Source organism: Poecile atricapillus, chromosome 7 (assembly GCF_030490865.1).
Source record: "Poecile atricapillus isolate bPoeAtr1 chromosome 7, bPoeAtr1.hap1, whole genome shotgun sequence".
NCBI lineage: Eukaryota > Metazoa > Chordata > Aves > Passeriformes > Paridae > Poecile > Poecile atricapillus.
Window position 1 is genome coordinate 23,662,134 of NC_081255.1, and position 26,702 is coordinate 23,688,835.

Genomic DNA, 26,702 nt, shown 5'->3' on the forward strand with positions numbered 1-26,702 from the left:
ACTTAGAGATTTAAAATGCATTTAGCACAGCCGAGTCTGAAAATCGCAGCCAGTCCCAGCCAAGGAGAGGTCTGTGTCCCTAGACCGGGTTTGTTAAGCACTCGGCCTTGTACACACTCAAAGGCATTTGCTGCTAAAGCTGTACTGTCAGGTCCCAGTCCTTGACACAAACGGTGGCGGATTATTGGCAGCATCCGCTGGCTAGGGCGGCACTTTTCCACGTTTCTAGATGACCGGACTGTGCTGGCCAAGCGCCCTGGCGTGGGCCGGGCCTGGTGCTGGTCCAGCCTCAGTCTGCGTTCGCTGCCAAACGTTTGCAAAGTATCAAATTCTACTCTGGCTTTGTTTACACACGGAAACTGTAGGAGTATAATTAGCGGGGTTCGTGTGCTCGGTTGGCAGATGCCTGTTGTGTGTCACCGCTCCGCGCCCGAAACTCACCCGCTCGCTGCAGCACCCACGTACCCGGGGTTAGCTTCCACCCCGCGCTGAGCGCCCGCTGGACCGGGATCAGTCTCACCCGGCGACACTCTCCGGCTCCGGAGGCGGGGAGCGGGCGGGATACAGGAGGGATGCGGGAAGGAGCCGGGTGGGATGGGGGCGGTGCCCCCGCCGTGCCTCCGCGGGCTGAGGGTGCCCCGGCGGGGCCCCCGCTCGAACGCCCCCTAGCGACTGCCTGCTCCCGCCCGCCCTCCTGCCTAGCAACCGCCCCGCGCCCGGCCTCCTGATTCGCTGGCCCGCCCCGGCCGGCCGTCGAATTCTTATTGGCTGCGAAACGGGCAGCGGGCAGCGATTGGTCGCGACGGCGGAGGGAAGAGGCGGGGCAGCCGGGCGGGGCTCGGGCGGAGCGGAACGGTTGCGGTGGCGTCGGCGGTCCGCAGGACTCTTTGGGCGCGTGGTGCGGAGGGATACGGCGGTCCGACGGTGGTACGAGGGTCGGGTGGGGGCGGCGGAGGAGCAAGGCGCGCTGCCGACGTGAGCGCGACGGGCGGGGACTCGGGTTCCGCCGCGCCGGCCGGGCCGGGCCGAGCCGGGCCGGGCGGGGGGGAGGGGGGTGAGTCGGTGGCGTTCTCCGCCGTGAGAGGGAGAGCGAGCCGTGGGGTCCTGACGGGCACGCGTCCTCCGCCAATGAGGGGGCAGGGCCGATGCGGACCCCGCGGCGATTGGCCGTCGGGCGGGAGGGGCGGGGCGAGCGCTGTGTCCCGCCCCCCGCAAGGACACCCCCGCCTCCTGCGCGCAGGGCCGGCCCGGCATCATGGCCTCGGAGCTGGAGAGCCTCAACCCCGGGCAGCGCATCATGACCTTCCGCCCCACCATGGAGGAGTTCCGCGACTTCAGCCGCTACATCGCCTACGTGGAGTCGCAGGGCGCCCACCGTGCCGGACTGGCCAAGGTGCGACACTCCCTCTTCCCCCGGGTGGAGGCCGGGCCGCCGGCCCCGGGCCGCGCACCGGCCGCCTCCGCCCTTTGTTTACGCCGCGGCGCCGGTGGGGCGGGCGCGCCCCGGCCGGGGCTCGGCCCGAGTTCCCTGAGTTTGACGCTGTCCCCGGCCGCGGCCCCCGCTCCCGGCCCGTGTGTCCCCGCAGATCGTGCCGCCTAAGGAGTGGAAGCCGCGGCAGTGCTACGATGACATCGACGAGCTCGTCATCCCTGCGCCCATCCAGCAGGTGGTGACGGGGCAGTCCGGGCTCTTCACGCAGTACAACATCCAGAAGAAGGCCATGACGGTCCGCGAGTTCCGCAGGATCGCCAACAGTGACAAGTACGGCTAGTCCCGGGGAGTTATGGAATGGTTTGGGTTGGAAGGGACGTCAAAGATCATCTGGTTCCCCACTCTGTCAGGGGCAGGGACTTTTTTTCTCAAGAACAGGTTGCTGAGGGCCCCTTCCAAGCACACTTTGAGCACTTCTAGAGATGGGGCATCCACAGCTTCCCACAGGGGTCAGGTCCTCGGTACGTTCTGGGGCCAGCAGTGTGAACATCATGCTCTGGGCAGATGAGGTTGCTTGTACAGCAGGCTGTGCGCATGGGAACCTTTGTCACCCATGCAGCAAGATGATGTGTAATGGTAGCAGAACTTTTTGTTTGTGCTGTGGGGTCCTGTCTGTCTGTCTGTCCCCAGTAGCTAGACCGTTGAAATACTTAAGTAGTGGAGAAAGGAACATTCATGACATAAAAAATGAGATGAAGAAAAGATCACTTGAAAAGGAGTTGAAGCAAAATAGCCTTTGCAGTAACTAGAAATAGCATTGGAATTGCTAGCTATAGTTGGTCCATCATAGATTGTTTTATCTTTCAAAAGCAGTACAGACCAGATATTTTAGAATTCTGTTTAATAGAATAATTTGATGGAAGTTACTGTTTTACATTGTATATGTAATTGTCTGGAATCTATGTATATAGCCACACATTAAATAGGTGTTAATAGTAAATTTGATCCCCCAGTGCTACAGATACTCCAGTATAAAGTTAGCGAAGAATGGGCATCAAGAATAGGTATTTTTCTGGAAAGCAGAGCATGTTTGACCATGGTGAGTCTGTGAAGGTTTGGTAGTTTCACAGTGGCAGAAAAATTTGGGTTAGTTTGGTTTTGCTTTTTAAGTTGTTCTTTGTATAATTTCACTCTGTTGTTGCTTCTAAGTAGCTACAGCTAGAAAGTGAAATTGTTCTGACCCCAGAAAAGTGCACAAAGCAAAAATGAAAGTAAACTGAGAAATGGGGAAAGTAATTTTCTTCCTGATACTTCTGTTCCCAAGTGTCACAGAAACAGAGCCATGAGTGCTTTCACTGTTTATCTGGCTGGTAACACACATTAGGTATTTTTATTGTAGCCTTCCATTTTTTCAGTCGGGGAAAACATTGGTTTGGGCTTGTCAAATATCAAACTGCGAAGTCTTTAGTATCTTTCTTGTTTTTTTCAGGTACTGCACACCCCGCTACACAGACTTTGAAGACCTTGAACGAAAATACTGGAAGAACCTTACGTTCAATGCCCCCATCTACGGGGCTGACGTTAATGGCACGCTCTACGACAAGGTACGGAAACTGTTCTGGTTTTCAGGTAACAGTTATCCTGGTATATTGCATTCCATAAATACTAATGTGGCATTTGACTCTTACCTTTTGGAAAGACCTAATGATAGCATAGTTCCAGCTTCTGGAGTAGGCAGCTGACAGAGGTGGCATTCTAAGGGACCTTCGCTAGCACTTCATTGTAGTGCAGTTCAGTTTAGGAAAGCAAAAACCTCTATTGCCCAAGCATTGCTTTGTCCTGAAAGGTGTGTGAGGGAAGTGTTGATCAGCAGATCTATGCTGCTTTGGTATCCACTGGTGTATGTATTTTTGTGGGACACCGCTGTAGCTGCTAGGTGGTAGGATGATAACTGTCAAGAGACAATTTGCATTCTGCTTGCTTATCTCCTAAATTACCGTGGTTTATTCTTTTAAAAGATGTTTAGAATGAAAAGTGGTTTTGTTCAAGAGGGTTCAGACATCAGCTCAAACTCAATCAACATCAGCTATTGTTCCCTGCTAAGTCTGTAGCTTCATGATTATTTCTCCTTTGTAGTCATTATGTTGACTGGTAATTTTTTTCCCCTCCTTAAAGGCCAACAAGCAATCACTGTGCAAGCTACCATGCAAAACTTTGGGTTTAGGTGAACTAGCTCACAGCTTGAGCTGTGTAATTCTGTGATGTACTGTTTCACAAGTGTCTATTAAGCTTTTGCAAACTGTCATCTCAGCTGTGTGGTTTTGTACTTTGTAAACCTTGTTTGACATGAGGCTTGTGCTTTTCAGCATGTAGATGCGTGGAATATTGGCAGATTGAACACAATCCTGGATATTGTGGAGAATGAAAGTGGCATAACCATTGAAGGAGTGAATACTCCTTACCTATATTTTGGAATGTGGAAAACTTCCTTTGCTTGGCACACCGAGGACATGGATCTTTACAGTATTAATTACTTGCATTTTGGGGAACCCAAGTCATGGTAAGATTTTCTAAGGAATCTTCTAGGTGTAGAAAAGCAGTACCATAAAATATTGGAGTCAAAGTCATGAAGCTAAGAGTTTACTAAAATAACTACCAGTATTCTAGTCTTGCACTGAAGTTCTATCTGATGACAAGAACACTGGAAATCTGTAAGGACCTGCAGAGCAATGCATGTCCTCAGTAGAATTTATTTGGTTACCTTCTAGAAGGGTCTAGTTGATTTCCTGATGTAGAGAGTTCTTCTGAGTTACAGTATAGCATGGATGCTCTCTGGTGTGGTAGAGCCAAAACTTGGCCCAAATGCTTATCGTTTCCTGAGGCTCTAAAATGACTGTACAGGGGTATGGTCACACAGGCACTGGGGAAATGGGCAGTTCTCAACAGACTTTGAACTGTAGCTGTTTATCATACATCCAAACATCAGGCTAGCGGATGTCACTGGGTGGTTTGTCCAGTGTCTGAGCTTTCTTGATTCTTTTTAGGGGAGGCTTCTGAATTTCTCTGTAGCATGAGTTGCATTTTAAGAGTGAATCATGCCCTTCTGTTCACAAATTAATTTCTCAAGCAACTTCAACAATTGTTTCCATGGCATTTTTGTTGGAAACAAGCAATTTTGGCTGCCTTTTATTATAACTTTGAAGAAGAAAATAATAGCTAGCACAATGTGACCCATGAACAACCCCATGCAGTGGCAGTAGCAGGGAAACATGAAACAGAATAGTTCAGTCTGTTGAACTATTTGGCCATTACTTCTTCTACAGTAGTACTTGGAAGAAGTGAGCTTTGCTGCTATCTTTGATTAATTTAGCAAGGAATCCTTTCAGAATGTAGCACTGTATTCCAGAGTGAAAGCAAATGAAGTGAGTTGATTTATTTATTTTAGACATACCAGACAGGAGTTTTGTGGCACCCATACAAAGGTGTGTACAGGGAGAGACATAGCATTAAAGAGCACTGTGCACATGTTAAGGATGTGGCACCTGACTTAGTCCCATCTTTGTCTGAGCAGCTGAAAGAGGTGATTCAATTTTCTCTCTTGCCCTGTGTTCCTCCTTGCACTGAATATACTGAGATTACACAGCTGTGAACTGAGACAGTTTAGTAAGTGCTCTTCACTTTCTCACTGCAATTTGTGTTTTGCTGCACAGATCTGCTAATTATGTGAATCAGACTTTTTACTTCCTTGATTGCTTGAGCAAAAGTTGTTGAAAGAAATGGTCAGCTTTTGGGTGTTGATTTTTCTTGGGATAGAAAGGTAAAAGTCCTCAATGAAGATTTTTAGCTTTATATCAAACTTTGAAAAAGACAAGTATAGAGTTTTTATTTTTTTTAAGTGAGTCACATCTTGATGACTGATTATGATTTCCAGTCAAACTTCAAGATTTTGTTGTCGCTTGAACTTAACAGACTTGTTTTTACAACTGCAGGTACTCCATCCCTCCAGAGCATGGGAAGCGGCTGGAGAGACTTGCGAAAGGTAATCAGGCAGTTCATGTCCTGCCTTTTTCTAAAGATGGGATGGACAGCTGCAATGGGTTTCAGCCCTTTTAGAGAGCACAGATTGATTGGCATGACTGAACCAATAATTTGCCTTTCAGGATATATATTACATTACTTTTGAATGTTTGCTCACAGGATACACACAAGAGAAATTGTCACATTGCAAATAATGAACTTGTTGTCTGTCTAACCTTTAATGAGAAAATCATTAGCTATTGATTATTAAAACCGGAATGTTATGGCCAAGGGAGGATCCTTCTATTTGAGGTCTTTCTTATGTTCTTTCAAACTGGCAGCTGTTAAAAGAGAAATCTTAGGGAGTTGTCATTTTTCTTCAGCATGCAAACTAACACACTTCAAATAAGTGGTCCCTACTTGTAGGGAAAAATTGTCTAAACAGTAGTTTTTCATAAAACTGCTGAAAAATAAATGTAGTTTGAGCACAGTGGTAACATCTCTCCTTGTCTTTATTTTAAACAGGTTTTTTTCCAGGAAGTGCCCAAAGCTGTGAAGCATTTCTTCGTCACAAGATGACTCTCATTTCTCCATCAATTCTGAAGAAATATGGAATTCCATTTGATAAGGTGTAGAAAAGTAATCGTGGTTATACCAGCTTGATCAAGAGGTTCCTGCAGCCTTGTCTTGTTTCTGACAGCAGCCAGTAGCAGATGCTTAGAGAGGAAAATAGAAACAGGCAGGGTATAAGGCAATCCTTCCTGTTGTACTTCCATTTATCTGGCAGTTGGGGCCTGAAAGAGTTTGAGACTGAAAAATCTGTCAAAGACTCCTAAAAACAAAAGCTTGGTTTTCTGCAATGTTTATTTTTTAAAAATTTTTTAACTTAAAACTAAACATTATCTCCTGTGTTAGATTCACTTCACTGTTTAGATGTGTATTCAGTGAAATGAGATCTTTTCTGTTTCAAATTTGTCCATGCTAATTTTGTTTGTTGCAGTCTGCTTCGTCAAAAAAAAATAAGGGTTGTCCTTATTAATATTTTAATGACATTAGTAACTTTCTAGGCTCCCTTACTTTCTCAGGTAATGACCTGCCATTCCCTCTCCCACACAGAGATACTAAAGATCTAGTCTTGGAATTCTTATTCAGATATACTGTATCATCTGCCTGGGCAGCTGTAGGGTTCTGTTGTCATAAGCCTTTACAGTGGGGAAATCAACGCTGAAGAGCAAGACTGACTGAGAGTTGTACTCTGATGTGACCAGCAAAAGAAAACGGAAATAAATTTTCAAGTTCTGTGTGGATAGAAATTTGCTTGACCTTAGATAACTGTTCAGCCAAACCTCTAGTGATATAGATAAGGATCTTTATGAACTTCATATAGATGGTGATAGAGTATGTTTTTGTATGTATAACCGTTTCTATGCTAAATTGACCAGTTGTGCTGTGTTTTAGTAAAAAAACTGTTAGGCGTGGCTTTTCAGTAAACAGATACTTAACATAAGTAGGAAAGTAGTAAAGGTCAGTAGCAAGTCTGTCCATTGCAGGAGGGAGCTCCAGCCACCATCTGCGAGTTGGATTTTTGGATGTGCTGCAGAGAGGGGTACAGAAGCTCCTTTTAAACATATTCACCAAGTACCTTCTTAAACTCTGAATAACACTGTCATGTCTCAATTGTCTTCTAGGTGACACAGGAGGCTGGAGAGTTCATGATAACCTTTCCTTATAGCTATCATGCTGGCTTTAACCACGGCTTCAACTGTGCTGAATCTACCAACTTTGCTACTCTTCGCTGGATTGAATACGGGAAGCAGTCGGTGCTGGTGAGTGGTCTGTTGCCATAATTAAGCTCCCATTGTTAGTTTTAAGAGTGGTTTCAAGCCTTTTAAGATGTGATCATCACATAAAGTAGCAACATCTAGGCAAAGTCCTGCTTGATGCCTTGTGTCAACCATGGATAGCATGCAACGTGCTTTGTAACTTTGTAATTTTTTTGTAAGTTTGTGCTGCTCAAGCAAGGCTTCAAAGAAAGACTTGGAACTGGTTGTCTTTCCAGAGGTCAAAGAATATGCTTGGTGGGCAGAGCTCATTACTAATTTTCTCCAGTATTTTAACTATTATTTATTGACTGTTTAGCCTTGAATACAACTTCAGTAACTTAAATGACGTACCAAAATAAGTATCTTGGCTGAACCTTTAAACTGAATAGTGTTATATCCCCATAGAGGTGCCTTAAAACAAGGGTTATGTTTTCAGAAGCTACATTGAAGTGAATGCTTTGAAGCACTAGCTGTAACCACATTTGGGTGAGGGGAAACTACTGCTCTGGGTAGGCCCTGTGTGGCTCTGATTTCTTCATTATAGTCTCTGGTTTTGCAGCCTGTTTCTGTATAAGCCCATTTTAAAACACTCAGCTTCTACCATCAACTCTGTAAAAAGACCTATAGGTTTTCTTTCCTAATTGTTGTGATAACATCTGGTTTTCTGTTTCATGTTTTTTGCTGGCTTTTCTGCCATTTTTAGTAACCTAATATATACCCTTTTGATTTCCTGGGAAAGAGTCTTGGGAGTTTTGGGGCTCAGTTACATGTGACTGTAGGATTTTGTTCCTTAAAGTCTTGAAAACAAAATGCAGAGAATGGCCTTACTTTAATATTTTCTGTGACTTCAGTGCTCATGTCGGAAGGACATGGTGAAGATCTCCATGGATGTGTTTGTGAGGAAGTACCAGCCAGATCGTTACAAGCTTTGGAAAGCTGGGAAGGATGTGACTGTCATTGACCATGCTCTTCCAACCCCAGAGGCAGCAGAGTTCCTTAAAGGGGATCTCATGCAAAAAGTCAAGAATGGGAAACACTGTGCTGAGGAGATGGAAACAGAAGAGGCTTGTAAAGAGGAGGTGGATGGGGATGAGACAAAAAGGTACTGCTTCACAGAGCCCTCTGCTTTTCTATTGGATTCTTAGAATTTGAACCCAGTTGCAGTTAGATGTTTGTCATTCTTACAGAACAGTGAAAGTTAGCAATAATCTTTCCTTTCCTGGAAGTAGGGTTTACTCTTAATATTTTTCACTATTTAAGTCCACATTAATAGATAGTAGTGATGAGCAGGAAACACACCAGCTTGGAAGGTAGTTCTTCATCTTGGGACAGACCTCCAAAGCCTAGATTGGCAGTGTGTACCCTGCACTGACAGGCCAGGAGAAAAAGAGGGAGTATTGAGATCGTGAGACAATACTTGCTAGCAAATTCTGGTACAGTCAGTGCTGCAAGCTGTGGCATTGGTGTAGAGTTCCTGGTTGCTGAAGGACAACAGCCTAATCATCTTATATTTTGCAGTTTAATCTTTTTCAGTCAGTACCAGCTACTGATCTTAAAGCTGTCTTTGGTGGTGGATTTTTTTGTCGTTGATTTGATTTGTTTGGGGTTTTGTTTGGAGGGGGGGTTTTGTTTAAGGTAAAGAATGCATGGCTAGAGCATAGCTGCCTTAATACATGATTAACATGCTGAAAAGTCAGCTCTAGGGATTACTGACTTCTCCTCTATAAAGGCAAAGAAAACACTTCAGAATAATTTGGAAACTATTTGGCTTTCCAGAGGTTGTCTCATAAAACATTGATCCAGACCAGACTGTATTTTATGTATTCACACAGAAATTTAACACATTTACATGTTTACGAACCTGACCTAGGGATTTGTCTTCTGCAGCATCCCTAAGCACCGCATAGGAACAAAAAGGCACAGGGTCTGCCTGGAAGTGCCTCAGGAGGTGAGTGAGAGTGAGGCCTTCCCTAAGGAGGAGCTGAGCTCCACACAGTATGAAGCGGATATGGGAGAGCCTTGCGAGAGGCCCACGAATGAATTTGTGCAGCAAGGTGAACAAAGGCTCAAACTTCCAGGTAACTCTGCTAGGCTTGTCTGGGGCACTCTTCAGTATGATGCTAGTTGGCAGAATGCTTTTGTGCCGAAAAAAGCAAACGCTGGTTTGTCAGAGCCACTGCTAGCCCCTCAGAAATTTGCTGTTATACGACTTGAAATATAACCATTTTCTAGTTTTTTTATTTTGCCTACCTGCATACAGAAATATATGGGATGCCTCAGTAGTCAAAGCTCCTTTGTATCTCTTGAGCAATGTGACTGACCTCTTTATAGGAATTGCATAGTATAACGTATACACACTTCCTGGTACTGTGGGTCTGGTATGCTTTATAGGTGTGTTACTTGTAATTTTGTAATAAGTAGGCTCGACAAAATTCATATGGCTTGTAATGGATGAGTTATCCTTGCTATTAGGGGAGGAGCAATGGGCCTATGGAACAACACCAGAAGAGGGAAAACATAGGTGATGCCCTCTCTTGTATTTTGTTTTCCAGCCCTTTGCAGCTTGTATTTAGTAATCTTCTATTGGTTTGTGTGGTTTTATTTTTTTTTTAATTAAGTCTTCCATGAACATTTGTAATCTCTTACCCACAGCAACATATGTCCAGAAGTTGGGCTGGTTTAGCTATATACATGTCTGTATAAGGGATCGTCTCTGTTTATTTTGAACTCGCTGTGTCTTCTGGTTTTGTTTGATATACCCTAGTTCTTGTGATGGGAGAGGCAATGAATATATTTTATTCTTTCTCTGACTATTCTCTCTGACTAAGCCTCTATGACTTTATAGCTGTTTGAATTAATCATCTACTCTTTATATGACGTACTGTTGCTTTTTTGTGTGTAGTAGTTTGCTTTTCTATTTGGCTTTGTGCAAATAGTTGCACAAATGTTCTCTTTCTGCCCAGACTTCAGAAAAACTCAGTATATCCCTTCTTCCAGATGGTGTGGAGTCAGCCAAATTTGAAGAATTGAAAACGGTGAAGCTTGAGGTGGAAGAAGAACAAGAAGGAGCTGTACTGGATCTCTCCATTCCGCATGCTTCAAATTCCACTTCAGTGTTGCCAGCTTCAAAGCAGAGTGCTACATCCAGTGTTCAGTCCAGCTCACCTGCCTATTCTTCAGACTCTGAATCGTCTGATCTGTTGGCAAAACGAACTCTTCCTGGGCCAGCCGGGGTGTTCACAGTCCACAGCTATGCTAAAGGGGATGCCAGCGGCTCTGACAATGAACAGACTTCAGGGAAGAAAGCCAGTGCCACCTCCAGTGTCAATGAGCAAGAACTGACAGAGGTATGAATGGCAAAAGAACTGAAAGCTGGAGGCCTGTAATTCCATGGTCAGGAATTTGCTGTGACAAAACTTCTATCTGTGCAGATGAGAATTTCATCCCACTGGTGTATGCATAGCAGGTTACACCTCTGAGTTTGGCTAAACACACAAGAATTCAAGTGAAAGCCTTATATACTTAGCCTTTCAAGTAAGCAAGGAGATCACCTGTCTTGAGAACTTCTCTAAACTATTTAAGTGCTGTAATGGAAAGGATAGCTTCATGTTTTTGACATGGTAATGTTACAGGATGATTGAGGTCATTTTGTACTAAGAGACACCTGTTTGTACCTAAAATGAATCTGATTTGTTCCAGCCTTTATTGCAAGCACATTCATGTGATGAGGGGTTTTTAATATAAAATTGCATACATGGGTACATCTCTGTGTCCTTTTAAAAGAGGAGAAAGGATGCAACAATAATACTGGCTGGGAGAATGTAAATCTGAGTGTGTAAAAGCTGCCAATGAATGTTTTACTAAACAACCTAAGAGAAGAATTAGAATCTTATCTGGTAGTGTCTTTCCAATATTTTGTTTTCCTCTTTAAATCTGTGTTTAGAGAATGGGGGGCCAGTAATGACTTCCTAAGAAGTCAAGGATTATGCCAAAGGAGCAGCAGATAGACCAATCTTGATAATTAAGCTGAAACTGAGAGAGTTGCCATGGCTATTTAAACCAAAGACATTCTGTTGCCGATACAGATGTCTCCATCGCATGCTTTGTACAGGGAAACGGTGAAATTTTGAATGGGTGTGCATTGTTTTCCCCAGAGTGGTGTACTTCAAAACAAATTTTCCATTAGGTGGTAATTGGAAATGCTAATTTCAGTATTTCTTAGAAGTCTTGTATCCAGCTCTGTGTAAAGAGAAAAAAGGTAATGAATATTATGCTCTCTTCTGGCTTCTTTTATGAAAATAAGATATTTAAACATAAATAAGATGCATTTAATCCAAGATTTACTACTGCTTTTAAAAGAAAAACAGATTTTTAAAACGGGGTAGGTTCTTGTCTAGAGGGAGACTTCCTGGACTGTTGAAATCATTACCTTTACTGCCCTGCTTGTCAGATTAGTAGTAATTTTGTCAGTGTGTCACTTGTTTTTGTATGAGGCTAAGGGAAGAGGAAATAGCTGTTGTTGCAATGTCCTTCCAGTCTGTCTGGTAAGACATCAATGCAAGTAATAAGCAGAAAGGATGAAAATGTCCTTCATTTAAAATAACCCTTTTAGTTTGAGATGTCTATGAGCTCTGTGGTTTTTTCTAGTTTATTTTATTCATTTTTTTACTTTTTAAATTTGGAATATTTTAAGTGACACACAAACTGAGGGTTCCCCAGAATTCATGAGACTCCTTATCATGGCTCTTTTAAGTTGAACCATCCAACTTGTCCTTCTGTGTTTCTGTCTTTTACATGATTCTTTAAAGAAACAGCGTGAAAACTACACTGGGACCTCTGAAAAGTGTCCATCTTACTGACTCAACAGAGCTAGTACAGCTCTGTCCAGTTTTTTCATAACAAAAGTGCTCTGTGCACTTTGAAAAAGAGTTTAGAACTGAAGTTACTTTGTTAGAAATAAAACTGTGAAAGCATGTGTGCATTTTGAAGAAGTTTCTCTAAGTTCAAAGATAATTGCTTCCAAAATAGTGTCAAAAGGGCACATGCTAACTGACAGCTGAATTGCTTCTCCTGGTCCAGGTGGGAAAGGAGTATGTAAGCTCCATGAAGGAGAGTAAGAAGTCCAAGGGTCGTCGCCAGCCATTGAGCAAACTCCCACGTCACCACCCACTCCTGGTGAAGGACTGCATCAGTGATGATGGTAAGTAAAGCCTTATGCTCTTTGGGAAATTGGAGAGAAGGTCTCAGCTTCGGTGGGAAGCGTGGGATATTTTAGTAAGTAACTGGTGATAAAGAGGAGTCAGTAAGTGACAGCTCTGCCTCCTAGACAAGGTGCATATCTCATTGTATCATTAAACTTTTTTCTCAAGTGGTGTCATCTTACTTTCCTGTACTTTTCTTTGGAAAGGAAAATTAAACCACTACAAGAGACTGTTGCCTAACTGCATCTGCCTTAGAACATTCCAGTTGCTGATGTAAATATTAACGATTTAAAAAAAACTGAAACCCTAACACCAAATTCTTTGACTGATGGCTTTAGTTTTGATGTAGATGTAATTTGGAGCTGGTTCTGTTCTCACACTAAGCCTATTTTGTTGTCTGCACTGTTGCTTGATTAGTAGAAGCCTCTTAGAAAGGAGGCTGAGTTACTGACTTCCATCACCCTTCGGTCAGTTTGCTTTCTGGCAGTCTTTCATCTCCATTCATAGCTTCTTGCCTTATTTAGTTTCTTTTACAAGAACATCTATAAAAGGCCACATAAGCACTGTGTGAATGCTCTCTTATCACAGAGGCATCAGAGCAACTAACTCCTGAAGAAGAGGCTGAGGAGACAGAAGCATGGGCCAAGCCACTGAGCCAGCTGTGGCAGAATCGGCCACCAAACTTTGAGGCTGAAAAAGAATACAATCGCACCATGGCCCAGCAGCCCCCATACTGTGCTGTTTGTATGCTCTTCCAGGCGTATCAGGTATGAAACCAAAGCTGTTCATGCTATCACAGAGGTAACAGAGTAGGTGCTGCTGTGGCACATAGTTTTAAATATGTGGGTTGGTTTATTGCCAGTTAACAAAAGCTCTGTCAATGTTGCAGTCTTCCCTAGGAGTTGTTCTGGGAGAGCACAAGTGGGTGAACATCCTCACACCTGTGATGGGCCCCTGTGGGTTCCCAGGGGCTCACTCAGCTGTTCAGCAGAAGCTTTTGTGTTTTGTGGCTTTTGCTCAAACCACGGAATGGAGCTCAAATGTTGCTAGAACTGACTAAAATCTCACTTTTCCTTTCCAGACTGACTCCTTCATTTCTAAAACCTTTTTATGAAAACACTTTAGGTCCTCTCATAGTACATGGTCTTTGAGGAGCTGGCAAGGCAGAAAACATTTTACTTAAAAGAATTTAGGGTTGTGTTTGTAGGTGGTATAGATTCAAAGCTGTCTCGTCTTGTATCCATGACAGTAGCATGGGATGGGGTGCAGAAGTCCTTTGTCACATTGAATAAATGTGCAGGCAGGAGTCCCTCACTGAATTTATTGATATACCTAAGATAAATAATTTTAAGGTAGCTTGAATAGTTGTCTGCATGTTTGACCTGCAACTTTGAGGTAGTTTGACTCTTCCCATACACTAAGCATATTTGATTCATTTGTGATGACTGTATAGTTGTGGGGGTACTAGAAACCTGTTTGGAAAACATGGAAAACCACAGTTTTGGAAATAAAGACCTCACATTTTTGTTGAAGATTTTGATTTCATATAGTTCCTAATTTTAATGAAAACCACAGACCATAGTTTCTGTTCAGTCTTGCTATTTCTGTCTGAGAGTAAGTTCTTAGGAATGGAAATTCTACTTAGGAACTGTGTGGTACATGAGGATTTCACTAGTGCAGAAAGGTATAAAGTTAAAGATTTAAAGATAGTTGGAGTTCTCTTAAGATCTTTTTTGTAAGTTGCTGTTGAGCAGAAAACTCATAGCTGCAGGTTTTCAAATGTCTGTCTACACGAGGCAATGGAGCAGAAACTCTTCCAAGATTTGAGCTGTGGTTAGAGTCTTTGTTCCAACTTCAGAAAGTCTGTAGCAAGTCTGGAAACTCACTTCAGTTACCCATTCAAATAAAAAATTGGCACAAAATGCCAGACAAATATGCACTTTTCCTTTGGGAAGAAGAGTATCTGCTGCTTTGGAGAAAAAAAGTCATTATTTTCTTCAATTTTATTACAGATTTCTCTGTCATTTTGTCTTTTGCTTGAAGTGCAATGTAAGTTTAAATCAGTAAGTTTTACAGAATTAGACTAAACAAGACTTGTTGAAAACATGTCCATTTACTTCCAACTGTGAGCATTACCTGGACTTTTTCTCCCTAGCTTTTGAGGCACTGTAGGAGGGACAGTGCAGATTGATTCTGATACTGCAATTTCTGCTAACAGTAATTTAAAAGATTAGGCAAGCTATTTTGTGGTAGCCTACAAGGTACAAAAGATGGTTTAAACATTTTTTCAAAGAGAAAGATTAATTTTTTGTTTAGGTGTTCAGAGGAGTAGCTAGAATGGAAATATATGTCTGCAAACTTTGTATGTCTTAGCTTGATTTGACACTGCTTTAGAAGAATAAAATACAAAAGCTTAGTGTGAAAGTCTCCTGAGCTTTATATGGGAAATTGCATTTTTAGTCTGTTTATTTTCCAGGAACAAATTAGTTTTAAAGCCCATTAGACTTGGTCAGAACTACACAGGGGAAAGATAATGGGGATTGTAGTAGGTGTCTATCCGTGTGTTGGTAATCCTTCCATATTGAGATAAGTGTACACTGATGGATAGCAGTGTTGTGTTCCTCTCTATTACAGAGGGAATATGCAAAAGAGGTGTTGCCTGTAGAGCATGAGGGGGGGTTGGTGATTCCACCTCTTCTGTCAGAAGAGATGCAGTTCAGTGTGTATGTTGGTGCTCATTACAGGGATGCAATTCAGACTTTAAATTTACTATTTGAGTAGAAAGTAATTTCATTTTGAAGCCATAGCAGCTGAGGATTTTATAAATGTAATAATAAATAGTTATAAATATAACTATATTTTCACCTAACCTACTGACTCTATAATCTTTCAGTACCTTAATTTTTTCTTTAAACTGGATATATGCATGAAATTATATGTGAGTAAAGATGATGTGAGACAATTTTACTTGTAAAATTTAAATTCCCTATCCATCCCCCACAGGCAGAATGTGAAGGCAGCAGTCAAAACTCTGGAGTAACTCCAGCTGCTGTGGATGGGAAGATCCGAACTAAACCCCTGATTCCTGAAATGTGCTTTACTGCAACTGGCTGCAGCACTGACCTCAATCTTTCCACTCCCTACCTGGAGGAAGATGGAACCAGTGTACTCATCACCTGCAAGAACTGCCATGTCTGTGTTCATGCAAGTGAGTGCACCCAGATGTTACCCTAAGCTCTGGTGTTCTCTGTACTGAGACAGTACATCATAGCGGACCTCTGCCAGTTGATCTAATGTACAGACCAAGGTCAGCCCTTCCCAGAGGAGTGTATACTTGGGTGCTGGCCTGTGGGGTAGGCAGTTAGCTGCACAGTGGCTTCAAGTACACAGCATCATCCTGGGGCTCATCAGTTTTAATTCCTGCTTTATTTCTGGGCCCAAGGAAGATGGGTTTGAGTTTAAATGAACTCTTAAATGAGATGTCTGTTCTAGGTTGTTATGGTGTATCCCCTGAGAAGGCCACTGAAGACTGGATGTGTTCACGGTGTACAGAAAATGCATTAGAAGAGGTAAGGTTTTTCACAGATGGAGTCTGGTACATCTGGGAACTTGGCTACAAAGTGAATTCACATAGTGTTGTGAGTGTTGGTTTTTTAATTATCATGTGAAAAGAACACGATTTAGAGAATATTTAGGAGCTAGTCTCTTGTGTTTTGGTACTTTTAAATCATAACGATATCCTTTTAAAGGATACTGCTGAGCTCATTTGAGTCTGAGGGAAGATGTTCTGCATGAATGTGGGAATAGCTCCATTGTCTGTCTGAATTTATGGTAGCTACTATTTCTAAGCCAGAAAATAACTTGTGTTAATAACTAGGCAAACGTGTGTTTGCATGTATGCACATGTGAAGAAAGCAAGAATAATGGGATTCCCTCAAGCAGCTGTATAGACTCTAGGTCAGTGGAATGGGTCAGCCTTTCGATTATTATTTCTTCATGTTTGTTCTGGATCCTTTTACACATCCCCAAAGGATATAGGGTATTGCAGGTGTAAAAGGAACCCGTAACAAATAAGCTGACCCTTCAGTGGTAGGTTCTGCTTGCCTTCAACAGACTTAGAGTCTATATTTGTTGCCCTAAGGGCAGCAACTTTTGAGAGCTAAGGAGTTCATCTGTACAAAGTAGTTAGCTCTCTTCTGACAGCAGAATAATTTTCTTCCTCTGGATGTGTATTTTGAGGTGGAAGTTCTGCAGCAAGTGTGGTGCACTAGCTAATGCTTTCTTCTTTACTCCAGGACTGTTGTTTGTGTTCATTACGAGGAGGAGCACTGCAGAGAGCCAATGATGACAAGTGAGTGTTTAATATTTTTTTGATTTTAAGGAGAGGCCGAGTTCCTAAGTACCAGAGGGTAAGCTGGTAAACTGCATTTGGTGTAACAGAGTGACCAACATCACCCTTCACGCTTTCTGTGTTCATTGTGTTGTGTTCTCCTGCAGCAATTCTTACCTCTTTAGGTAATGCCTGGTTCTCATTCTGTTGATAGCAGCTGTTAGTTGTTTTGCATTTGATAGTGCAGAGCTGCAATATGCAGAGGCATAACCTACCACATAAAAATTAGGTTCCAAATGAACTAACATCTCTCAGTACCTTCTCTACAGAGGATTTTGATTTTCCATCTTATTTGTGGTTACAGTAATGACAGAGGGCAACATAGTTTTAAGTAGCACAACATTGAAATTCAAGGTACCTCTACAGCAAAATGTGCATACAACTGCCTGTCCTGTGTCCTTGGTTGTGGTGAATTATATAAAGTTATTTGATGCAAAATAGCAATGGGGCAGATTTGTAGCACCATGAAATTACAAACTTGGCCAGGCAGCCTTTTATCATGCAGGAGTCACTAAATTGCTTTCCTGTTAAGCCTGTTAATAGTAGATTTTAAGTATGAAGAGATTGTGGTTTTGCCCTACATATGACCTGTTAGTAGCAGTAGGAAGATTACACTGATCATTGAACAGTGTAACAGAACACTTGAACAGAACTGTATTTACTTAAACTCCAAAGCATCCTCTGCTGATCTAATACATATTAATTTATTTTTCCGCTCTTCTGTCCTGACAGGTGGGTTCATGTGATGTGTGCTGTGGCTGTACTGGAGGCAAAATTTGTGAACATCGCAGAACGGAGTCCTGTAGATGTTGGCAAAATCCCCCTGCAGCGTTTCAGACTGGTAAGGATCACATGTGCTGCATCAGCGGTGTTTCTAGTCCATTCAGAATTTGAGGGGTTTTGTTTATCCCATCAAACCCAAGTCATCTTGGTTCAGTTTCCAGACTAAACTGTATAATCTGCTCAGCTCTGTGTATGAGAGATGGCAGTTGTCCCTATTACCATTTTTAAAAATCTTTCCTTGTTCTAGTATGTGTTTATGCACATGAAGAGCCAGCAAAAGGGACACTGTTTTCAGTCTGTGGCAGATAATATTTATACAGTGGTGTAATGGTGATAATTTGTTGTCCTTGTTTTTCTCCTCCCTAGTATTCCACTTGCTTAGTTGACTGCTTTCAAGCACTGGATGCTTCAGGATATGTGAGGCATTCCTGTAAAGGGTGAAGGTCTTCAGCAGGAAAACAACTCTACTTAACAGCTCAGTGTTGGAGGGAAAATGACTCTGCTTTCATATGCATTGCAGATAACATTCTTTTCTTACATCTGCCCAGCAGGCCCAATTGAGTCACTGGTAGTAGTGACTGGAATTTTAACTGTTACCTCTGTGGTCATTTCCCATTATTCTTATCTTGTTTCTTGCATTTATATAACTTTTTAGTCAACTGCTGAAAGGCCCTATTGAGTTGGAGCATTGCAAGCTGATCTAAGATCTGTTGCTGGCATCCTTGGGTTGCATGCTTTGTGCATGTTGAGCTGCTGGATATTTAATTTACATTTTTCCTCTATTGCATTACTTTACTTTTATGAATTACTGTCTTGTCATAAACTAAAACTGGTAGCTGCCTACGTCTGTTTAGTCAGAAAGCAGCAGTATTTTCAAAGAGGCTAAATGGCACAGCTATTATATGATAAGCTGCTAGCCAGCCTTTGGTGTGGGATAAAACCTAGTACCAATCAATAACCTCTAGTTTCCTGTCCACAGAAATGCATCTTCTGCAAGAAGAGGAGAAAGAGAATTGCAGGTTGCTGTGTACAGTGCTCACATGGTCGGTGTCCCACATCCTTTCATGTCAGCTGTGCCCAAGCAGCAGGAGTCATGATGCAGCCTGATGACTGGCCATTTGTTGTCTTCATTACCTGCTTCAGGCATAAGACCCCATCTCAGGCAGAGGTGTGTAGGTGTGTTATTCCACAAGTTCAAGATTTGAACTGCAGTGTGTTGGAGGCACTGAAAAGTTTAGTAGATTGTGTGATTATTTTGAAACATTCTGATCTCAGCCTTGCTGCTACTCTGATCTTAGATCCTTTACTGTACTTTGGTTTGCAGACCAGAAGGACTGAAAGCATCACATCCCTCCTGTGGCTGTGTTGTAATGAGGAATACTAGCAAGATTTATGCTGTGATATTTAATATGCAGGAGTTAGTGCCAGTACTCCAGCAGTCTACATGAGTGGTCACAGAATATCACATTTAAGTGATTGATGTGTTTCTAAAGTTCCCATGATGTGTTTCTAAAGCTCCCATTCAGCCTTTTTAACCAAAACCACAACAATCTTATTAGAGAATGTTTTCTGTAAAGGCCTTCCATTGCTATGAAGAATGAGAACTTAATTGACCAAGTAAATTAAGGACAGTAGCACGTAACAGATTAGACTTTAGGCATTTAAAATTCTGGAGGCAGAACTTCTCTAAAAACATGGCTGATGATGGCTTAAGTAGAGTAAATCATCTGAATTAAAATGTTTTGCTTTGTTTTCTGCCAGCACTGGAGCCATGGTCTTCAACACATTTGTTATTGAGTCAGTGTATAAAAAGTGATTTTTCTCTTCTCAGCGAGCCAAGGCTGCACTCCAGGATCTGTCCCCTGGGCAGATAGTCATCAGCAAGCACAAGAATGGTCGCTTCTATCAATGTGAAGTGGTCAGCCTTGCAAAGGAGACTTTCTATGAGGTCAACTTCGATGATGGCTCCTTCAGTGATAACCTGTACCCAGAGGATATTGTGGTATGTTGGGCACTGGGGTTGTGGTATAGGACACATGATACGAGTCATGTATACCTTTCTGCTGTAGAGCAGACACATTAGGGGATCTGGTAATTGTTCCCTGGGTGCTGTAGTGGCTGAGCTGTGCTCCAGGATGGCCTTAAGGATGTTACCTGTGGGTGACTTAACAGAGGCCGTATTGAGACAGGTATAACAGGGAGTGCAGCTAATCTCTGACTGCTTAACAATGGTAGGTCAGAAGGAGAAACTTGCAGATACTTGCATGCCATCCTCACATAAAATACCTTGAAGATACCACTATTGGGATTTAAATGCAGATGACATAAATAGATGTCTCTCAGCCTAGTTCTCCATCCCTAAAATTGAGAATTGTTGGGGTGCTGTGCCTTGGTAGTTTGCCGAATCTTCACATAAGGAAACTGCTTACCTTTTCTTGTCTCTCCCATCTTCCCTCTTCATTCTAGAGTCGAGATTGTCTTCAGTTAGGTCCCCCTGCTGAAGGGGAAGTCGTGCAAGTGAGATGGACAGATGGACAAGTTTATGGAGCCAAGTTTGTCGCATCACATGCTATCCAGATGTACCAGGTACAAAATTGCTGTCTGAAAATTCATCACTTAAGCCAATCATATTAACAGGGTTGCTATAGGGGAGTCATGCTTAAGCACTCCAGGGTAAGTTACTCTTACTGTGTTAGAGTAACACAGTAAGAGTAACAGCTGCTGAAAGTGATGCTGGCAACAGCTGCTGAAAGTGACTGCTGGCAGCTGTATGTACATCTGTCTACCTACTTGAAAGTGTCCACTTCTGAAAACTGCTGGTCTGCAGTTCTTCATCAGACTCTGTTTCTGTAGTTTAAACTACTTAAAGTAAGTTTATTTTGCTTTTCTCTAGTGAGAGTGCACCATGCCTTTTATGCTTCCAAAGGGATGAATATTCAGCCTGTATTAAAGTGAACAGCCAGACTGTCTTGTCAGGTGTTAAAAGAATATCCCAAAATTTGCTGGGCTATTATTGTCATGAGTTTATTGAGGTTTTGATTTAATTCTGTTGCAGTGTGCATAGCTGTATATGTATCTTATCAATTTCAAGTGGTAGAAGATTATTTCACGAGAGAGCTCTGGGGAGAAGGCAACTTCTAGGTACCTGTGGCAGGGTGCTAACTTGTGAGACTTCTGACAGAACAATTTCTGGTTCTCTTCTAGGTGGAATTTGAAGATGGTTCACAGTTGATGGTGAAAAGGGATGATGTATATACTCTTGAAGAGGAGCTTCCTAAGAGAGTGAAGTCAAGGCTGGTAGGTAAACAGGGTGCAAATTCTACGAAAGAAATTTGTTTTAATTTGTGCTTGAGCAGCAACCTGATCATGTGGCGGCAGCAGAATACAATCTGGTGCTCTCCTTAATCATTGCAAAGCTAAGTAGTTGATCAGGCTACAAAAACAAAGTTCTGTCTCGGTCTGGAGAGAATTTCTCTTTCTGCAGGGTTCTGAGTTTGTATCATAGTCACAGACTGGGAGAGCACGCTAATGCTTTTTCATGCTTGTATTCATAATTTTGATTGTCTGCTTGCATTGCAAAGAATGGCCAAGTTCCTTCACTTACCCTTTGTTCTGAGAAGCTCTTAGTAGGGTTGCATTGAAAGAGCTGGGTGTTTCTTGAGACTGTGAAATAATTCAGATGGGAAAGGATCTTTGCAGGTCTCCAGACACCTGTTCTGAACAGGGGTAATTTTCAGAAAGGGCTGCTCAGGGGTGTCTCCAATTAAGTTTTGGTTATCAGTAAGGGTGGAGATCCCACACCCCATTTTGTTGCTTTACACTTCCCACTACAGAATTTGTAGTTACAAACAGCACATGGGGGTGTCTTGCTTTACAGTACAAACATGCACACTCCAATGCAGATCTGTTGCCAGGCACAGAGGATGTTAGAGGCTTAAGTAAGAATGTATGAAAGCTGAATTCTGTGACCAGGTGTTTAAACATGCCTGCTCCATAAAGCAGAAATTGTACTAGACTGTTTGAAAATTGGAACAGCTGACTCTGTTTATTACTCTGAGAAAGTGATTGTGAATTTAAATTAAGTGCTGTTACATTTGAAACTTGAGATTCCAGATCTCTAATTACAGTTCGCTTAAACTTATCCCCAGACCTGCAAATCCAGTTTCTTAAATATTTTTCTTTTTGTATTTGGTCAGTTTTTGAAGAAAGCTGAATGTTCCCATGTGTCTTGGCTTGGTTCTTACTTACATGTAATAGGAGGGTGTGGAGACAGGGATTTCATCTGTGCTCTGGTAACTAATTCTGTCTTTTTCTCTTAGTCAATAGCTTCAGATATGCGCTTCACCGAGATCTTTGAAGAGAAGGAGGTCAGTCAAGAGAGGAAGAGACAAAGAGTGATCAATTCACGCTACCGTGAAGATTATATTGAACCTGCCTTGTACCGGGCCATCATGGAGTAAACACTGCCTGTGGCAGAGGAAGAAGATGCCCACCTCCCCCAAGGATTTAAACGTTCCAGTACAACAGGCCATATTTGGATGCTTTGAATCCAGGGTTTCTTCTGGGGTTTTGTTCTTTTATATTTTAAGGAAGCTAAAAAGCTGATGCTCTGCAGTAGCTGTAAGGCAGCTGTTGGATAGTGAAAGAGATCCCATTTGCTGAAGCTGATGCCTGCAGACTGCTGGTCTGAAGTTGGGTCCTTACCAAATAAGCCAGCTTGGGGATGCTGCTTTCATCTTGTTGAGCAGTCTTGCTTTTCCTTTAGAGACAATTTTGACAGGTGGCAAACTCTTTGGAGAGTTGTTGTCAGGAATCCTGGCAGCTGCAGAATAGTGTGGTCTGTTGTTTTAATTGAATAATGTTCCTGAATTTAGGAGTCTCCCTGGTGACCACACCTGGGCTTGAGCAGGCAGTATTACTGGTGCTGGAAATGGAACCTCTTTTATATTTATATCCATTTTTTGTCGCAAGCAGCTTCAGTCTCTTGTTTCTCAGCACCTCCTTTCTGATGTTGGGCTGTAGGATGTTCAAATCTGAACAGAAAGGAGGTGCTTGTGTGAACAGGTGAAATGTGAAAATGAATTCTGTAGGACAAATTATTTAACCTTCCATTTAATATTTTTGTTCTGATAGTGCTTTTGACTTACTTAATCATAAGTTTAATTGTTAATAGTATGTGCCTCAGAACCAGTGAAATCTCTCTGGAGCCTTGTGAAGTGCAGCCTTCTAACAAGACTAGGTGTTCAGCTCCCAATAGACATGCAGCTCCCAAAGAGTTTCTTTTGAGTTTCTCTAAGGCAATATGACTAAAGGGACAGTCCTAACTCTCCCTTCTTGAAATTCAAGCATCACAGTGTTGGGGATGACAGGGCAGCGGTATCTGTAGCAGTGCTGCTCTGGGGCAGCACTGTCTATCGTGTGTCCTCAGGCTTTTGCTTACAGCAGCTAATTCTGGGTCTGAGACAGATGAAGTATGCACTGAGCTGTGTGTTATTACTGGAAGGCTGTGCAGTGCTCTTCTGAAGCAGGAGTGCTACCGTGTTGCTGTCTGGCAAAGGTTACCGTAGCATTTTTATAGAATATTAGGACACATCTCAATTGTGGTGAAGAGAATTTGCTACCCCAGCCATTGGAAGCTGAGTTGAGCTGGGTTACTAGGTGTACCTGGAAGATGTGCCAACTTGCTCCTATTAATTTAAGCATTAACACATCACAGTAGGAGCAGTGTAAGTACATGTTCCTTTCCCATTCTGTAGGAAAGGGATTTTAGGCTGTGGAGCAGATTGGCCACCTTCTTTTTGCATGGAATGATGGAGTGAATTTTCCTACTGGAGAAAATCATGATTGTGTGTTCTCCAGAAACTGTTCAAGAGGAGAATTTTCTAATGAAACAGACCTAATGCATCCCTGCTTCTATAGGGACATGGCCATGTGTCTGTAAAGTCTGGATTTGTAACTTTTTTCCTTTTGTTACATAGGAACGCTATAAACCAAACCCTTCTGAAACCCCGGTGCATCAATTTGTGATTAGCAATAAAATGTAGTATTGAGTAGTGATACAACTCTTGATCAGAAAAGAAATAAACTGCAACTTTTATACAGTAAATCTTTAGCCCTACATTTTTATAGGGTCAGGAGGATAAGCAGCCAAGATTTGCACAATCACTGTTTTACACTGCATTACAGAGATAATCTGTCCTACTTTTGTGGTGGAATACCTTGTTCATCAGTATTGGAAGGCTTAAACAGATTCTGAAAGGAGATAATGGCTTTCTTCTGTGGTTTTTGGTTTGTTTTATTTTGGTTTTTGTTTTTCCCTCTTACCATGTCTAAAACCCCTGGTCTCAGGGTATTAAATGTTTTTCTGATGAATGGGATAGTTGGCTTGATAAAACCAGGTCTCTTATTACCTGAGTCTGGTAGCTGTAGTTAATCTGGTCCAGGCAATAGGAACAAAATTGCACTTCGATATGTGAGCTTGTATGTAAGCCTCTGAAGTGATGTGCTGTGAGCAAATGTGGAGAAGAGCTGGCAGGGCCTTAACAAACTTGCCTTTGTTTTGTCAGAGTTAATTTGGTATTAACTTCTCATAGGATGAACACTACCTGTTACTGAAAAACATACTTCTTGTCTCAATCTGCCACTCTCCCTCCAGAGAAAAGGTGCCTGCATCCAGACTTTGTCCCCAAACTGCTACAGAACTTAAGTGCGTATTTTAGGTGTCACATGCTATGCTACCTGTGCTGCAAACACCTGGCTCAACAGCTTCATCCTAAAATGATGACCTAGTAAGAAACAGCTGGATTTGTTTGGTGGTTTGGTGTTCTTCCTTCGGTTGGTTCTTGGAGCTGCTCTGTACAGGGCCAAGAGTTGGGTTTTATTGATTCTTTGGTATCCTTTACAACTCAGGATGTTCTGTTGTTCACCTGCAGCAGATTTTGCCACTCATCTCTGACAGTATTTAGTGACTTTTAAGAGTTCCTATACATAGTATTTGTTCTAGAACAGAAACTTTGTTATCAGTTTCTGTCATGTTTTCTGCAGGTGCCAGATTTGCTCTTGTTGACCGTTGCACAGCTGACTGCACTGTTTTGGAAACCACTGCCATCGTGTACTCTGAGACAAAGGGCCTTCCCAATTTTCCTGTCAGTTCTTGTGCTGCAGCTTTCAGATGTGAGCACTCTATTTCCTGTTGCAGGGACTAAACTGCATTTTGGCTTCTCTTTGAACTTAAAATCAGTGACCCTGATGTTTGAGGGGTCTTTATTACCAACTTTGCAAAAGCAATTTGGTTTATGGTTTGAAGTATGTTTGCTAGAGATAGCAATAAAAGCTCTGTACAGAGCAGCTGTCTCAACAGTACACAGGCTTTCTATTACCAAGACTTTTATCATGTCAGATAATTTTCTCCAGTGGTTTTGTTTTTTTTCAAAGTGTGTTTATCGCTTTTCCAGCGTCATTCCAGTGAGAGTGAGGGGCTGCCAGATTATCAGCTACTCAGGTGTTCTTGAATATGTTCAGTACAAAATCATGCTCAGTGTGCGCTCTGGTGACCCTTTATTTGCTCCATTGCACGTGGTGCTGCAGTAGACCACTTTTCATGAAGCTTCCATCTGTGACTGGTTCAGGTTGGACCCACAAGGAGCAATTTTTGTATAAACAAATAGTGGTTTGCCCCTAATTCAGGACAATCTTCACAAGTCAGTGATAACTTTTCATAAGATTTTAAAAGGCGACTATATTCTTTGTAAGGCACTCGCTTGCAGTAACATTTCTGCCTCTGGCTGGACTTCTAGGAGACCTCTTTTCTATCAGCAGACTTCTCAGATGACCAGAGGCAGGACTGTCAGTAGTGTGACCCATTCTCCTTGCTGCTTCTCTCTCTGTTTTTTTGAGCTGGGTTGCATTGATTCTGCACTGTTTCAGGAGCATAGTCACTTATCCTAAGGCTTCCAGTGCATCTCTGTTCTTCCATTCTTTAACTGGGCTCCTGTTGTCTGACATGTCTGCAGTTGTGCTTGTTTTTAAATGAAATGTGGGGTGAAATCAAGACTGGTAGCCTGTATGTTGTTTTCAGTTTCCTCAAGAAATAAATCTAATTTTAAAAAAGACAGTTTGTAAACTAATTTAAGAGCTGAAGCAATGGAACTTGGAAATTCTCATCATGCTTCTAATTTTTCTATTAGCATTATGCTTTTCTAATATTCATCTCCTTAACGCCTATCTAGTGAATTCTCAGGTGTCTTTCAGAGACCTAAGTGGAGTTCTCTCATTTAAGGACTCAGTCCAGCTTGGCTGTTTAACTAGAACAGGGTTGGAACCACAGAATCATCTCTCATTGAAATACAGAGCTGAGACATCTGCAGCAAGAACTGAGTTGCCTTAGGTTCCCTATGTAGCTGAGTGTGCCAGAAGAGGAGTCATCAGAAAATCTTATCTGGGCGCAGTCTCAGACTGCTCTGTTCTTTACTTTGGGGTTGACTCTTGAATTTCACAGTGCTGGTTAAGACCTGCTGAATTGGCAGTCAAGGAAAGGAGATTCTTCTACTTTAGCTCAGGGCTTTTTGTTACTGATACACCAAGTGACCTTGAGGAATTTGCTTATTGTAGGGTTATTTCAGTTCATATCTTTGAAATGTAATGTGCCAGGTATTTCTGGAGCCAGCTTTTCTAGTTTGGGGAAAATTATAATGGCTCCTTTTCCCTGACAACTTTATAGATACTGCACAAATATACTTCCAGTGTGAGCATTTAGATTAGTGTAAAGTGTGTAGTATTTTCAGTTGAACATGAACAAAGACAATGTTGTATTGCTAAAAGTCAAAATAAGCCTTTTTCCTCTTTTCCCATAATCAGTCTCCATTTTTCCATGTTGCTGTTTGGGCCGTTGGATAGCTTTATATTTCTCCCTTGGATGAATGAAGAGTACAACACTTCAGGTGGCATTTGTTGCTTGGTTCCAGTAATGAACATAGCTGAAGGTGTGTATCTGCAGTTTCCTTTGACCTCACCAGAATGGTCGCCAGAGGAGTGGGAAACAGTCACCTGATTGCTAT

At 42.3% G+C, this 26,702-nt stretch overlaps 1 protein-coding gene across 1 annotated transcript; it reads left to right on the forward strand.

Moving 5' to 3' along the window:
• Positions 1-806: 806 nt before the first annotated feature.
• KDM4A (lysine demethylase 4A) lies at positions 807-25,757 on the forward strand. The gene is made up of 22 exons (XM_058842181.1): positions 807-927; positions 1,241-1,393; positions 1,587-1,762; positions 2,922-3,036; positions 3,799-3,992; positions 5,422-5,471; positions 5,975-6,078; positions 7,138-7,275; positions 8,124-8,374; positions 9,160-9,350; positions 10,270-10,619; positions 12,352-12,472; positions 13,062-13,240; positions 15,477-15,681; positions 15,966-16,042; positions 16,769-16,824; positions 17,596-17,704; positions 18,626-18,814; positions 19,478-19,648; positions 20,113-20,232; positions 20,851-20,943; positions 21,966-25,757. The coding sequence occupies exons 2-22, from the start codon at positions 1,256-1,258 to the stop codon at positions 22,104-22,106; spliced, it is 3,168 nt and encodes a 1,055-aa protein (XP_058698164.1). The 5' UTR covers positions 807-927; positions 1,241-1,255; the 3' UTR covers positions 22,107-25,757.
• Positions 25,758-26,702: the final 945 nt, after the last annotated feature.

What these genes read in the sequence shown, in the direction of transcription:
- KDM4A (XM_058842181.1), top strand. Translation starts at nt 1,256, where the DNA reads ATGGCCTCGGAGCTGGAGAGCCTCAACCCCGGGCAGCGCATCATGACC. An exon ending in CCATGTCTGTGTTCATGCAA is followed by an intron (nt 15,682 to 15,965) that starts GTGAGTGCACCC and finishes TGTCTGTTCTAG; the next exon opens with GTTGTTATGGTGTATCCCCT. An exon ending in CCCTGCAGCGTTTCAGACTG is followed by an intron (nt 17,705 to 18,625) that starts GTAAGGATCACA and finishes TCCTGTCCACAG; the next exon opens with AAATGCATCTTCTGCAAGAA.